Raw genomic sequence first — 14,758 nt, 5'->3', positions numbered from 1 at the left:
GAGGGTTGCGATCCCGTTGCCGGTCCCCGGTACGGGCGCGACACTGAGGGTTGCGATCCCGTTGCCGGTCCCCGGTACGGGTGCGACACCGAGGGTTGTGATCCCATTACCGGTCAGTAAAAAAGACAAAAAGGAAAAAAAAATTGAGAAATCTTGTTTAATTGGGTAATTTACAGTTTTTTTTGATTATCGAAATATATATATATATATTTTTTAGTAATGACCAGTAAGGGGATCTTAACCCTTAACCCTTGACTTGGTGTTGTCAGCACCACGCCCACCTAACCGGCCATCCCTATATAGGGATCTAAACCTGTGGCCTTGGTGTTATCAGCACCACACTCTCCCAAGTGAGCGATGGGCCAGCCCCAAAATATTTTAACTTTTCATAGGAAAACAAAGCCACTTAATTTCACTTAAATATTTTCAGTATATTGGTATGTTTCAGTGTAATTGTAGACAAAAAAAAATAGAAATTATTCTTCAGATACCATTAAGTAAAACTAAAGTTTATTTAGCAACACAGGCTGCAAGGGGAAGCATATTCAAGCTGTCATTTAACAGTATTTTTAAAAGACTTTTATTTGCCACGCATTATGATAAATACTGGGAAAACAAACCTAAACAGTTCTCTTGATCTCAGGGTACATGGAAAGCAGTCTATTTACTCTTCCTGCATTTCACATAAACTACTTGCTCATTCTTCTGACTTCCATCCCATTTACTCTAGGTAGTAACCTCACGTTCTACCATTCTACCTTACAGTGAAAATAGAAGCCAACAACCTGGAATGTCCTTAAGTTCCTGGCTTCAAACCTCTTTATATATATACACTAATTGTCTCTGCTGTCCCTCTTAAATAGCTAAACCTGTGCTTCTGGATCCCAGACTTCCTAGAAATCTTATACAATTCGTAACTCCTTCTTTTTGCTGGTATGTCTTCAGTATCTTTAACTTCTCCCTTTCTCAGTGACTCCTTCCTGTTAGCATTTAAATTGTTACTTTTACCTCCTAAAAAAAAACAAAAAAACACCTATTTCTTACTCTCTCTTCCCTCTTATAACCAAATTTATCAAAAAGATTGTCTATATTTTCTCGAAGTGGTCATCTTCTATTCACAACACAGGCCACTCTTATTCTTTCTACTTGCCCCACTAACCCACCAGTATCACTCTCACTAAGATTAACAGTGACTTCCTAGGTGCTTATCGAATGAAATGAAAGTAATGTACATTTTCAGTCCTCATCTTTAATTCTAGGCAGCTTTGACAATGGACCACTTTTTCCTTGAAAGTCTTTTATCATTTTCCAGCTCATTAAATGCTAGGATTCTTCAATATACTTGGTTAGACTTTTTCTTACTATCATACCTGTTCAGTCCCATGGTTTTATTTACCGTCTATATTCTGACAACTGAAAAACACTTTGGTACTAAATTTCTTCACTTGAAAGCTTAAATGAAAAACAACCAGATGGACTTTGTTGTTGTTGTTAAAAAGATGACCAGTAAGGGGATCTTAACCCTCGACCTGGTGTTGTCAGTACCACGCTCTCCCAAGTGAGCCAACCAGCCATCCCTATATAGGGATCCAAACCCATGGCTTTGGTGGTGTCAGCACCATACTCTCAAGTGAGCTACGGGCCAGCGCCCATTACTAAACTTTCTATCCCCTCATGTCTGATCCCCCTCTAGGGTTTCCTAGCTGCCATTAGTATAGGCTAGAAACTTCCCTCTATACCTTAACCTCCTCCCCCCAGTATTCAGCCTGCCAAGCCCTGTCAGTTCTGTACTCACAAACTTTCTCAAATTCATCTACTTTTCTTTCTTTGCTACTGCCATTAGCCAAGTCAAGGCCACCGTCACCCCTCACTTGCACTGCTAAAATAGCTTCCTAACTGTTCTCCCTATATCTTCTCTTGTCTTCCTTTAATTCATTCATACAACAGCAAGGAGTAATTTTTTTAAGACAAATGAGATAATTCCCTACTTAAAATCCTTCTATCCTTTTTAAAGTTAAAGGCCAGAATCCTTATCGTGGCCAACAAGGCTCAGTATGGCTTACTATGTGTACTTGACCTTCATTTTTTACTATTATTTCTCCCGGTCATTATGCAATTGTACAGTCTTACTGGTCTCAGTATTTTGGATTTATTTAATGATTTCTGAGTTTTATAACTGTACACTAGAAACATTGCTGTGTAGTATTTTATATACCACACTTTAACTTGCTCACTGGAAATATTTTTGAATGAGCACCTGCTTATTTACACAGGGTTTTTTGTTTTTTAATCTCCATAGCCAGATTAAAAGATGCCAATACCAAAGATAAGTATTGAATGGGAGAGAGAGGGGAAATTGATAAGGGGCATTTTTAAAATGTCTTCAGAGACTTAAGTCATTTGAGAGAGTGTAGAGGAGGGTTTGGGATAATAGCAGAGGGAGGATGCTGAAGTCATAAGCAGGAACCTAAATATAAGGACCTTCTAGACTAAAGAGTTTGAAGTTTATCCAAAATGCTGTGGTAAACCATTGAAAAGTTTAAACAAAGATTTATGTTTTAGGAAGATCACTCTGGCAATGTTGTGAGAGTTGAATAAAGACACAAACGCTGTAGTTTGGAAGCAAGGAGACCAGGAACCCATTTTGCTAGTTCACTAATCCAGGAGTACAGTGATGAGTGCCTGAATTAAGTCAGTGGGATAGAATAGTCTTACAGGAAATTTACAGATTGAAAGCAAAAATATTCATCTTGTTAGCTTGCCCTTTTCTTTTATGCTTTTTACATCCTTTTCATATTTCAAGATTAATTCTTATGAATTACCTTTTTTTCAGAAGTTTTCCCTTACATTTCTAGCTTTAATTGTTTTTTTCCACCTCTGAGCAATACAGAAAGAAGAATCTTTTCTTATACATCTGGTACTTAGTGCTAGCAGTAGTAGGTATCATTTGGGTGTCAGGCACCATAATCCTAACACTTGGCTTGCATTATTTAATTACATTCATACATCAAATCTATGGTATAAGTGGATGTAAATGAGTAAGCTGAGGCACATGGTCACATAACCAGTAACGACTAGGATTAGCACCTAATTCAGTCTGGCTCTAAAGGCCATTTTTGTGGCTGAAGACCATGTCTTGTGCTTCTGTATTTTGTAACGTTGAGCACATAGTAGATATTTATTACCAGATAATCCTTTATATTTAGTCTACATAAAAAACAATTCCAAGAAGAGAATGATGTCTTGGGTGGTGGCTATGGAATGGTTTGTAAATAAATTATTCTTCATCTCCTTTTCAGATTTGGAGGGTGCTCTACTCTCAGGGCCAGATGGTGAGAGAAATGTGAATGCAAATTTACTGGCTGAAGCTGGCTCCAGTCAAGATGGAGGTGATGCTGGTAGGTGGCAGAAAGATTTTAACAGGAGTACATTTTGAGGATTTGAAGATTGGGAAGTGCTTGTGAACATGTTTACTGGGGCCTACTGCAGTTTTTTCCTTAGGGGAGAGTATATGTAAATAAGTCAATCCATGTTATGATGACTTTGGAAACTTGTTAAATACAAATTGATAAATGTTTCTGGTTTTGTTTGGGGAGTCACTTAGAGTTTCAAAAACTCTTCAGTATCAAAGGTAATTAAGTTAATAGAGCTATGGCTTTCTGCTGGTAGATAGGTGGAATGGGAATGGTAATTATCAGAATCGTTGACTAATGTATTTTAGTTAGCTTTGATGCAAAATAATAGTATGGTTGTTGAGGGCTATAGAAAATGTTGATTAATTCTGAATAGTGATATTTATATCAGCTATACTTTAGGGAACGCTTGCTGCATATGAAGACCAAGAATCCATAAGTATGTTATGAGTAAAATAAAATAAAGCGAGAAATGTTTCTTTGTAGAAGAATGCCAGGCTAATGAGTGATAAAATTGGAAAAATACCTATCTTACAACCCCCACAAGAAATAATTCATCTGTGGATGTTAAGCTACTGTTAATGGGCTTGTTTCACTGTGATTGGGTGAAAGGTTGTTGGGGAATAACATTCACATGGTCCCAAATTGTCATACTACAGATTACTTCAGAATACAAAGAGAAGAAGATATTTTTTTTTTTTTTTTTTTTTTTAAAGATGACCGGTAAGGGGATCTCAACCCTTGGCTTGGTGCTGTCAGCACCACGCTCAGCCAGTGAGCAAACCGGCCATCCCTATATAGGATCCGAACCCATGGCCTTGGTGTTATCATCACCGCACTCTACCGAGTGAGCCACGGGCTGGCCCAGAAGATATTTTTATGATAAAGAGGAACATTACCGTAACCAAGTGATTAAACTTAGTATCATTAATAATAGAACAAACTGAAAGTAAGTGTCAGCTGATGTGATGCAGTAGCAGGCACACATTACTTATATAGTATTCTTGCCAAAATGTTCAACCTGAATCTAATCATGAAGGAAAAGTCAGAGAAATCTATGTAAATCCAGCTACATGAGAGGTGGTGCAAACTCCAAAGTGTTAATGTTATGAAAGACAAGCAGGGTAACCACTAGATTAAAGGAGAGCAAGAAGACAAACTAAATGCGGTATGTATATCGATCAGATCATGGATACAAAAAAATAATTAAAGGGGGCACTTGGAACAGTTGAAAATTTGAATATGTAGTATGCGTTAAGCAATATTATTCAATTCTAAATTTCTTAGGTGTGCTGAGGTAATGGAGAATGTTCTAAAAAGACACATGCTGTATTTAGTCTTGAAGTGATAATGTGTGGGTTTTCGATAGTGAATAAAAAGTGTATACATGTGTATACATAAAACGTGGCAAAACATCTGTTAAAAATAGATAAAGGTATATGGATGTTCATTGACTCAACTTCTGTAGTTTCAGAATTCTTTTCAAAGTTTGTGGGGGAGGGAGACAACTAGGAGTACTCCTTACAAAAGAGCAGTCAGGGGCTTCTGAGTGTATATGCATTGACAAGAATTAAGCCACAGTTCTGAAGAAACTATCTTAAGTCGGTTTCTCCTGCCTGTTGAAAAGAATTTCCAAAAATGTTTTTAAATTAGCAGTTTGCAGGTCAGATATGTGGAGTTTTGAAGATTTTTTTTTTTTTTCTTGAGCAGAAAATCACTAATAGTGCAAGAGTATTTTATTGCACTTACTTTCTTGGTCTAGAAATCTGGTCCAAGAATGGGTTTGATGGGGCTATGTGGATTCATATATAAAATGAGTTTGTGCACATAAACATTTCCAATGGAGAATGACCCATATTATTTATTTCATTCTCAAAAGAGTAAACCTTTGATTCAGAATCTTTTCCCTTAAACGGGACATTTTGATCCTTTAGTATTTTTGCATCTGAGATCAGCATTTATCTTAGGACTTGGATGTCAAAAACACTGCTTTTTCTTTATTTTGCCATTATGGAATAATGCGCCCAGAAGGATTTTTGAACAGTAAACTCAGTTTTCAAGTAGATCCTTACGTGTATTGAATTACAACGACAGTACCTTTGTTCAGGCCACTCTTATAATTCCTACAAATAATCTCTATTACAAGAATTAGGATAAAAGAAATTTAGGGTTAGGCTTTCTTAATTTGAATTATTATTTTCTATTTCAGATAGGGTGTCTCTTGTTATCATGGATGCTCTTTGTTGTATCTTTATCGTAAGCTATATAGGAAAAAATGGAATTTCAAGTATAAAAAAATAATTCTGAAATTATGAAATCAGTTCATAAATTGTTTTAGGGTTATTCTATCCCTTTATTCTTATATGTAGTGAATAATTAATGGAAGATATTAATACATCTAACATGACTTCTCATGTTAGTTCCAGTATTTTGAGCAAGTCAAGTATCAGGTACATGTTAGCATTTTTTAGATACACTGGACACTGGAAATAAAAAGGTAACTGGCCAGCTTCAAAGAAAATAGAAACGTTAAGACAGGCCCAGTCCTTGCTCTTTTGGAGCTTAACTTTGTTTTATACCAATTTTGGCAAGAAATATGAATCATGATGCTCAAATTTTATTTAGAAATGTCAAACTGATGATGGGTACATTCACCTCCACATGCTACCACCCCTATCCCAGTCTCCATCTCACACACATAGAAATGTTGTCTCACTTCAGGATTCTGAAAAGTTTCCCCAAAACAGTAATACATGATAAATTATATATGATTATGGGTTCAGAGGGCTTTTGTCTTTTTTTTTTTTTTTTTTTTTTTAAAGATGACCGGTAAGGGGATCTTAACCCTTGACTTGGTGTTGTCAGCACCACGCTCAGCCAGTGAGCAAACCGGCCATCCCTATATGGGATCCGAACCCGTGGCCTTGGTGTTATCAGCACCGCACTCTACCGAGTGAGCCACGGGGCCGGCCCTTCAGAGGGCTTTTGTAACATCAAAAAATGGGTGGAGATATTCCAAGCACTAAACAATTTACATTAATAGTAATGAAATGCAGTTTTAAAATACTTTTTACTTGGGTATTGGTATTTTTACTGATGAGGAAATCTTGCATTCGTCATCTTAATTTTTTTTTTTTTTTTTTTTTAAAGATGACCGGTAAGGGGATCTTAACCCTTGACTTGGTGTTGTCAGCACCATACTCACCCATTGAGCTAACCGGCCATCCCTATATGGGATCTGAACCCGTGGCCTTGGTGTTATCAGCACCACACTCTCCCGAGTGAGCCACGGGCCGGCCCGTCATCTTAATTTTTAAGAGGGGCAGTGTGTCTGGTACATAGATATGGAAAAATGAATTCTAAGGAAATCTGTTTTGGAAAGCATTCTTTTATTAAAACCATGGTGTCAGTGGGAGGCAAATTTATTATTGCTGCATAAGTGAGCTATGCATATATTCTGGAAAGGAATGCTCCCAGGCAGGTAAATGCATAAATGCCTTTGAAGTGTGAGAGACTGCTTACCATGGAGGAACAGTACAGAGGCCAGTGTGGTTGGAATGGAGTGACCAAGGGGGTGGTTGGAAGCAAGTGCTCCATCAGGTAAGGCTTTGTGGGATATTGAAAGTCTTTGGCTTTTACTGTGAGTGAGGTGAGTAGCCCTTTTTATAGCCTTTTGAGCAGAGTGGGGACATGATCTGACCTAGCATTTTAAAAGAATCTCTAAGATTGTTACTCTGAGAACAGACTCTAGAGAGGCAGCAATGGGAGCAGGGAGACAAGTTTGGTAGCTGCTGAAAACAGTCCAGAGATAATGGAGTTATTTGTTGATTGGATCAGGGTGGCAGTAGCTGTGGAGGATTCTGGGTATATTCTGTTACCTGAAAGATTCCTGTGTTCAAGAGATTATGTACAAATTTAAGATGGAATTAAATCCAGAGGAGATAATTCCTGCCCTTGTCAATCTGAAGCTCCTCAGGTGCATCCATTATTCTATTTTGATTATCTTCTGAACTTTCTTTAAGGATGGAGTTAGAAGTTTCAATGGACCGCAAGGGAGCATTCATTTACCTTGCCCCAGGGTGTCTGAAGCAACAAGGATATAGTAATAGAAGAATCTTAAAACAAGATTATGTGATTATCTTGGATGCAGTAAGGAGACTATCCCATTTGACAGTTAAGCTTCAGGGTGATAGAATCTCAAGTGAGGGAATAGTTAAGAATAGCACCTTTTAAGAGAGTTCTGTTTTGAATATGTTTGAAACCCAACATTTAAAAGAGTAGCTTCTTGTGGCCCCACACAATTAAATAATATTCATAGGTTTTTTTATTGAACTGTTTCCTGTGGTTGATAGTTTATATTTTAAACTTGAGTTTGTTAAATTGTGATAATGAAGTGGAAGACGACATCTTAATTTTAGACTAAAATGTAGAGTTTTTATTAAGATGTTCTAGGATAATGCTTATAAATTTACTGTTTTCTGACTGTAATGAGACCTTTATTACCATCATTACTTCAAAATCACTTTTTAATTGTATTAGGTACTTCACATGATCTCAAATATGGTTTGATGCCTGGCCCTTCAAGTGATTTCAAGTATGGATTGATACCAGGTACTTCAAATGATTTCAAGTATGGATTGATACCAGGTGCTTCAAATGATTTCAAGTATGGATTATTGCCAGAATCTTGGCCAAAACAAGATACCTGGGAAAATGGCAAGTATTAGTCAACTAAACAAATACAAAACTATTAAACAATTTATAACAGTTAAAAGCTTCCATATTCTGGGTTTAAAAAAATCAACTAGTTAGTAGCCCTGTATCAGTTCTCAGGGATTTAGATAGAAGCTTTGATAACAAGTTTTCTGTTTAATGTATTATAAGTGCTTTTTTTTTTTTAATTCTCAAAGGTGAATCATCTCTAATCATGAACAAGTTAAAATGCCCTCATTGTAGCTATGTAGCCAAATACAGACGAACACTAAAAAGGCACTTGCTCATTCATACGGGAGTGAGATCGTTTAGCTGTGATATTTGTGGAAAGCTGTTTACTCGAAGAGAACATGTAAAAAGACATTCCCTGGTAAGTAACTTTAAATACAACTGATCTTTGGGATAAGCTATATTTATGTCAGCAAAGTTTAAGGCATTTAACTGTTACTTGCAGATTTAAGGAAGGTCGATTGTTAAATAAATTGTTTTAAACAATGTAATTTATGAACTGATACTGAACTTCATAAAGAAAAACTGGTATCTTCATTCATTATTAAATGGTTTGGTTTGAGTGATTCAAATGCATTCTATTATCTATTCTGTCTATCCTTATATTGGATTTTTCCCCCTTCAATTAGGTGCATAAAAAGGATAAAAAATACAAATGTATGGTGTGTAAGAAGATCTTCATGTTAGCAGCCAGTGTTGGAATAAGACATGGATCTCGACGCTATGGTGTTTGTGTAGACTGTGCAGATAAATCACAACCAGGAGGGCAAGAAGGTGTAGATCAGGGACAGGATACAGAATTCCCTCGGGATGAAGAATATGAGGAGAATGAAGTAGGAGAAGCTGATGAAGAGCTGGTTGATGATGGAGAAGATCAGAATGATCCGTCTCGATGGGATGAATCAGGAGATGTTTGTATGTCTCTAGATGATTAACTGACCTACTATATTCCTCAAGGATGCTGCATTTGGACATAACATGAATCGACGATTTGGATTGTTGAACTTGAAGGCTTGCAAAATATGGTACATGCTGGATGGTAGTTATGTTGCTGTGAAAACTGTAGGGTCAAAGCCTTATAGCAAAAAAAATTTTTTTTTAATATTTGCACAGGACTGTACAGCGAACAACCATGTGGTTGGATTACATGGAGTCCCCACATTCAGTCAGTTATCAAAGTAAAATATTTTTTATTTATAGGATATACAGTAACTATTTGGGTCCTATGAAAATACGGCACCTGTCCTTGCAGAGCTTACATTCATGTGCCACTTTAACGTGAATGAAGAAAATCCATTTATGGAAGTACAGTGACAGTTGACCCAATTACTCTGTCCATCAACCACTCAGGCTAGTTTGTACTAGTAGAGTTTTGTTTCTATTTTTATTTTTATTAATTTTATTTTTTTTTTAATACAGATTTTCAGTGAGGGGCTTTTTCAGCCCCATTGGTTCTATTTTCTTGTATTTTCCATTTTAATTTGCTTCATAACTTAAACCAAGTCTCTTCTAGTCTTAGGTATTATTCCTCAATTTTGTGCTGACGGGCATGTTTATAAGAACTGGAGAGGTAATTTATTGGAATGAACTAACTGACTTCCTCCCCCCCCTTTCCTTTTTGACATGAATTTTACTGCTTCGCAAATGAAGAATGATGTTGCGAAGTTGACAAATACCACTAAAATGATTATGATTTAGAAGTTAACTTTCTCCTGCTGCTCTGATCTGATAAATGGTTACTATATGATGTTTTCTGACATGGTATTCGGTTTTGGGTATCTGTTACTTTGGCACTATTCTTGTTTGCCTCTTTTTATTTTTGCCAGTGTGCTATACCTCAGTCCTATTTGAAAGACAGAAATCTAATCGAAAGAAAAGTCATAGAAACAATAAGTAAAATGATTTGTTTTATAATTTATCCTCCATGTCCAGTTTGGTTAGCTTGTTATGCAATATAAGTGAAATATCAGGTTTTTTACTCCTGTGCCCTTCTTATCATTAAAATTAACCAAAACATGCATTTTCTTTTGTTTCATACTTACCGGGATATTGAGTATTTTGAAATTATGATAATTAATTTATTTTTCCATTTCTTAAAGTTGCTACATCTTGAGATAGTCGTTCTAGTAGTCATTGTAATTAAACAATCTGCAAAAATCTTACAAAGTATTGAGGCTTTATTATTTTATTAACTAAATTCTTCAGAGTACAAAGGGTGATATATTGTTGAAATTGTCAGATTTATTTAGCCTGGTGACAAATGGATTAGCTGTTTATGGATTCTCAGCAACATTTCACATATTAACATGCATGACATTTATCAGGAGCATATTGTATATTACATAAGATTGAGGGACATCATATTTTCAGCTTTCTTTTAAATATAAATTGAGTATATTTTCCTATTTTATATCAGGTAACTAAATTATGCTAATTGTGTCGAAAAAATTAGAGTTGCTTTGACAGATATAATCCTTTTGGTGCTCCATCTGATCAAAGTTGAAAAGTTGATATGTTTTTAAGAGACAAGCTTTATCATTGTCTCTGATTTCAGTAGATTAATGGTTTAATGTTAGACAATGATGTTTCTGCTTGGATAAATCAAAGATAAATTATAGTTACATGGTTAGATGCATCTTTTGTCATCTGAACTTTATTGTAGTTTCTACATACCTGTAAACCTGACAGATGAATAGTTTTGGTTTGATTTTTTTTTTTTTTTAACTGAAAAGTACATTTTATTCTCAGTGTTGTAGACGAATGAATAAAATGCAATTATGGTGAGGTCCAAAGTAGAAATTAGTTGGGCAAAGATACTATGAATGAAAAAGTATTTTAAACGTAAAATGTTCTGCTTTGTGAATATGTAAGTATAGTATAAAGATTTCTTTCATCCCATTTATCCCCTTCCTTTAAACCATAGTTTACAATTGGTAGATCTGTCTATATATAAATATATATTAAAGAGCAAAGATATATATCTTAAAATCACCTAAATCTGCTTTATTAGACTACAGTTCACTTATTGCATAGAAACTGGACTTGGCTTTACATTCTTAATGTACTTTTACTTTTTCTAAAGATATGAACTTATTCTCTTGAAACTGAATTTTCACTTACTACTTAAATCATTTATGTATATCTGGTAAATTATGACCAAATTTTTGTTAGATTGCGTACAGTAAACTGAAATACACACTTGGTACACTACGGGATTGTTGTGCTTCTGTTTTGGTTTTAGTTGGAAACAAGGTTTGATATAGATGGCTTGTTACTGTTAATTTAAAATATTCTATAATTGTCCATTACCTTTTATGTTGTGTTGTGACAGATTTGGCTATATTTTTAGTCAACTGAAATATGATACTTTAAAATTTTGTTTTTAGGTAATCCAAAGGAAAAATGTTTATACTCTTGAATATATTAGCCTCAGCCTATATAAAAATTTCTTTGAAGTAAACATTTTGCCAGAAACAGAATTGACAGATTTTTCTACTTGCTGACTGCCTAACTTATTTTGTTTCGTGATCTTGAGGGACTGCCTTTTCCCTTGTAGATCTTTTTTTAAAATAGTTTTAGTACTAAGGTATACTACTGGACGTTTCTATTTTTTTAAGTGTATTCTTTTTCTGACTTTTAGTACAATTTCAGAAAGTTGATAGATACTAAGAACTTATGATTGGTCTCAGAGAGGTAACAATGGAATACTCATAATTTTGTCTGTGGAACTCTAGCGAAATTATGTGTTACACATCTGGTGAGGTTTTCTCTTGTAATTTATATTTTAAATGAAAAATATTTTAGAGCTTTTAATTTTAATGAAGGAAGAGTATATAAACTGTTTCTTTTCATATTCACTTTATAGTAACAGACCCTTTCACAAATCAAGGTCACATAATTTCTTAGGATTCATAGAGATAGTTACTTCCATATGGTCCCCTCTTGTCACAATTCTTGGCCCCCATTTTTCTTATTTACTAGATGTTTTGTTAAAGTTAGCCCCTTAGTAATTAGGAGCTAAGAAGAAAGGAAACATTATAGGAAGGGGAAACTGAACAGTAACAAGTAGCTTTGAAATCTGGGGAAAATACACTAGCTGGTTTAGGTAAAGCCATCCTGATGGAGAAGAGAGCTGAAGGAGATAATTCATGTAAAGTGCTTAGAACACTGGTACATACTAGGTGCACAATACATCTTAGTTGTTTAATAATAGAAGCGAACCAAGAGGAAGAGAAGAAATGAGAACAAGAGGGGGAAAGGAGAGAGAAAATAGAAAATGAAAGGATTAGGACTCGGAAATGTGTATTAATACAATATAGTATAAAAGGCCTGAAATTGACTGGAGTAGTTATAATACAGGGGAAAGTGTGATGGAAAATAGGTTTTAAAAAAATCTTAAATATTGAAACTCCAATAAGCTTTATTTGTATTTTTAGGATTTTCTGAAAGTAGCATGAAGGGTTTAGATTTATTTTTCTGAAAAATAATTCCAAAAGCTACCAATTTTTTGAGTGCCCACACTTGCCATTGTGCTGTATATGTTATTTAATCCACTGTAAGGTAGGTGCTATTGTCTCCATTTTATAGATGAGGAAAGGCTCAGAGAAATTCAGAAACTTGCCTAATTTAACATACTTATGTTGGAGCTGGTATTTGACCAGGTCTGATTCTGAAACCCATGCTCTTTCCAAGAAGCTCTTTTGCTGCCTCACTAAACAACTCTTTTGTAGAATTTCAGCTCTTTAAAGAATCTGTATGTAGAAATTTGTATTTTCAGTATAAAACAGCTATGTTAGGGATTTTGAGTATCCTTCTTCCCTCCACCAAATAAATATCCTTCCTTTTTCCTCCTGATAAATTGTTTTGTCACTTTGACTATATGAAGACACACAACCTCAATGTAGCACATGCTATTAATCAGCTGTGGCATTTTCATTTTTAAAAGGATGGTTTTTAGGCTGGCCACTTGGCTCAGTTGGTTAGAGTGTGGTGGTGTAACACTAAGGTCAAGGGTTCAGATCCTCATACAGGCCAGCTGCCAAAAAAAACAAAAGTAAAAAAGCAGAAGGATGGTTTTTATCTGAAGAACTAGATACAAACCCCAGTTTTTGTGCCGCTCAGTCACCCGGATCCTTAAACTCAACTATGGTACATAATATACACACTTAGAACTAACAAACAGGTGTTTTCTTAGTCACTTTAGGATTTAAAATGGAAACCTCTACAGGTTTTTTTCCTGCTGTCGCCCTCTTTCAAGTGAAGTTGAACAATTCTAGGCAGTTTAAAATGTGTTAGGGATGAGCACACTTTAGATGTTCTCTAGCCCTGAGTTTTATGACATCGGGTACTTAAATTTGGAGTACACTAGCTATTGAGAGCAAAATTTGGGGTTGAGGAGAGGGATGGTTGAGGCCATTATGAAATGGGAGAATCAGCATTTTGAACACTGTAAACGTAAGTGACATCGGGTACTTAAATTTGGAGTACACTAGCTATTGAGAGCAAAATTTGGGGTTGAGGAAGAGGGATGGTTGAGGCCATTATGAAATGGGAGAATCAGCATTTTGAACACTGTAAACGTAAAAGAAAACTTTCTTCTGCCTGCTGTTTGTAAAAGCTCTTTGGGAAGATCTTTTACGAAGACCAATTTTTTAAAATGTAATTTACCTACCTAATATAAGTGTCCTAAGACATGTATGTAAACTTCCAAAACTTGTTTTGTCTGTGTATTTAGAAAATACACAAGAATCTTTATCAGCCCTAAAAATATAAACTTGTGAGCACTAAACTGCTTCTGGCTTTGTGAATTTTCTTGACTCTGACATTTAATTCACATTTCTTTCCAAGTGTACTAATTTAGACTAATTGGGTATGGGGGACACCTTTTAAACTTTGACTTATGTATGATTAAGATATCTTTGTACTTAAGATTTACAAGTTGAGGGTTTTTTTGTTTATTTGTATGTTTTTATATGAAAGTGCGTAAATGACTCAAACTACCTCCTAGTAGTCCTTGGAGAGCTGCTTTAATTAATAGTGATTAGTAATCAGTGTATCTGTCATCTTTATTTACTTTTAAGATTCTCTACAGGTTTTAGGAAACGTAATTAGTTCCCCTATAATTTACACTTGTGCATAATCTTGGAAATGGGTTAAAAAAGCAAAGGTAAATTACTGCTTCATCCATATTTACTAAGTATTGGTAGACTTAGGATTACAAGTAAATAATATAAATTTCAAGTGTTTGAAACTTTAGAGGAAACTTACTTAACTCGTTTTTAAAATTTTCTTAAAGTTAGTAACAGGACAACAGAAATCATAGAATGGCCAAATATTCAGATTTTACTAAAGAAACCAGAGTTTTAATTTAGTGTGGAGAAGGGCAAAATAAAAGGGGGATCCACATAGGCTGTAATGCCTATCTTAAAACACGTCAAGAACTGTCATGTGGTAATGATTGGGACCACTTGGCTGAAAATTAAAAATTGAGTTTTAATTATCCAAAGATGAAATGGGCTTCAGAAAAAAGCTGAATCTCCTACAACTGGAGATGTTTTGTATAAAGTGAAAGAGATTACATTACCTGATAATCATTTGGCTAAGGCAGAGTATAGACCAAACAA

General features: G+C 35.2%; 1 protein-coding gene across 2 annotated transcripts in view; it reads left to right on the top strand.

The window, feature by feature from the left end:
* The window catches only part of ZBTB10 (zinc finger and BTB domain containing 10), a 36,624-nt gene extending 25,279 nt beyond the window's left edge, over nt 1-11,345 (top strand). For both annotated transcript variants that reach the window (XM_008573672.1, XM_008573671.1), the window contains exons 3-6: nt 3,300-3,398; nt 7,953-8,129; nt 8,324-8,496; nt 8,765-11,345. In XM_008573672.1, the coding sequence (XP_008571894.1) occupies nt 3,300-3,398; nt 7,953-8,129; nt 8,324-8,496; nt 8,765-9,070 (755 nt within the window). In that variant the 3' untranslated portion in view covers nt 9,071-11,345. The remainder of the gene's footprint in view (nt 1-3,299; nt 3,399-7,952; nt 8,130-8,323; nt 8,497-8,764) is intronic.
* Nucleotides 11,346-14,758: the final 3,413 nt, after the last annotated feature.

The sequence above is a fragment of the Galeopterus variegatus genome, unplaced genomic scaffold (genome assembly GCF_000696425.1).
Source record: "Galeopterus variegatus unplaced genomic scaffold, G_variegatus-3.0.2 Scaffold950, whole genome shotgun sequence".
NCBI classification, from domain to species: domain Eukaryota; kingdom Metazoa; phylum Chordata; class Mammalia; order Dermoptera; family Cynocephalidae; genus Galeopterus; species Galeopterus variegatus.
The sequence above is the reverse complement of the archived record's forward strand: the minus strand, read 5'-3'. Positions and strand labels throughout refer to the sequence as shown.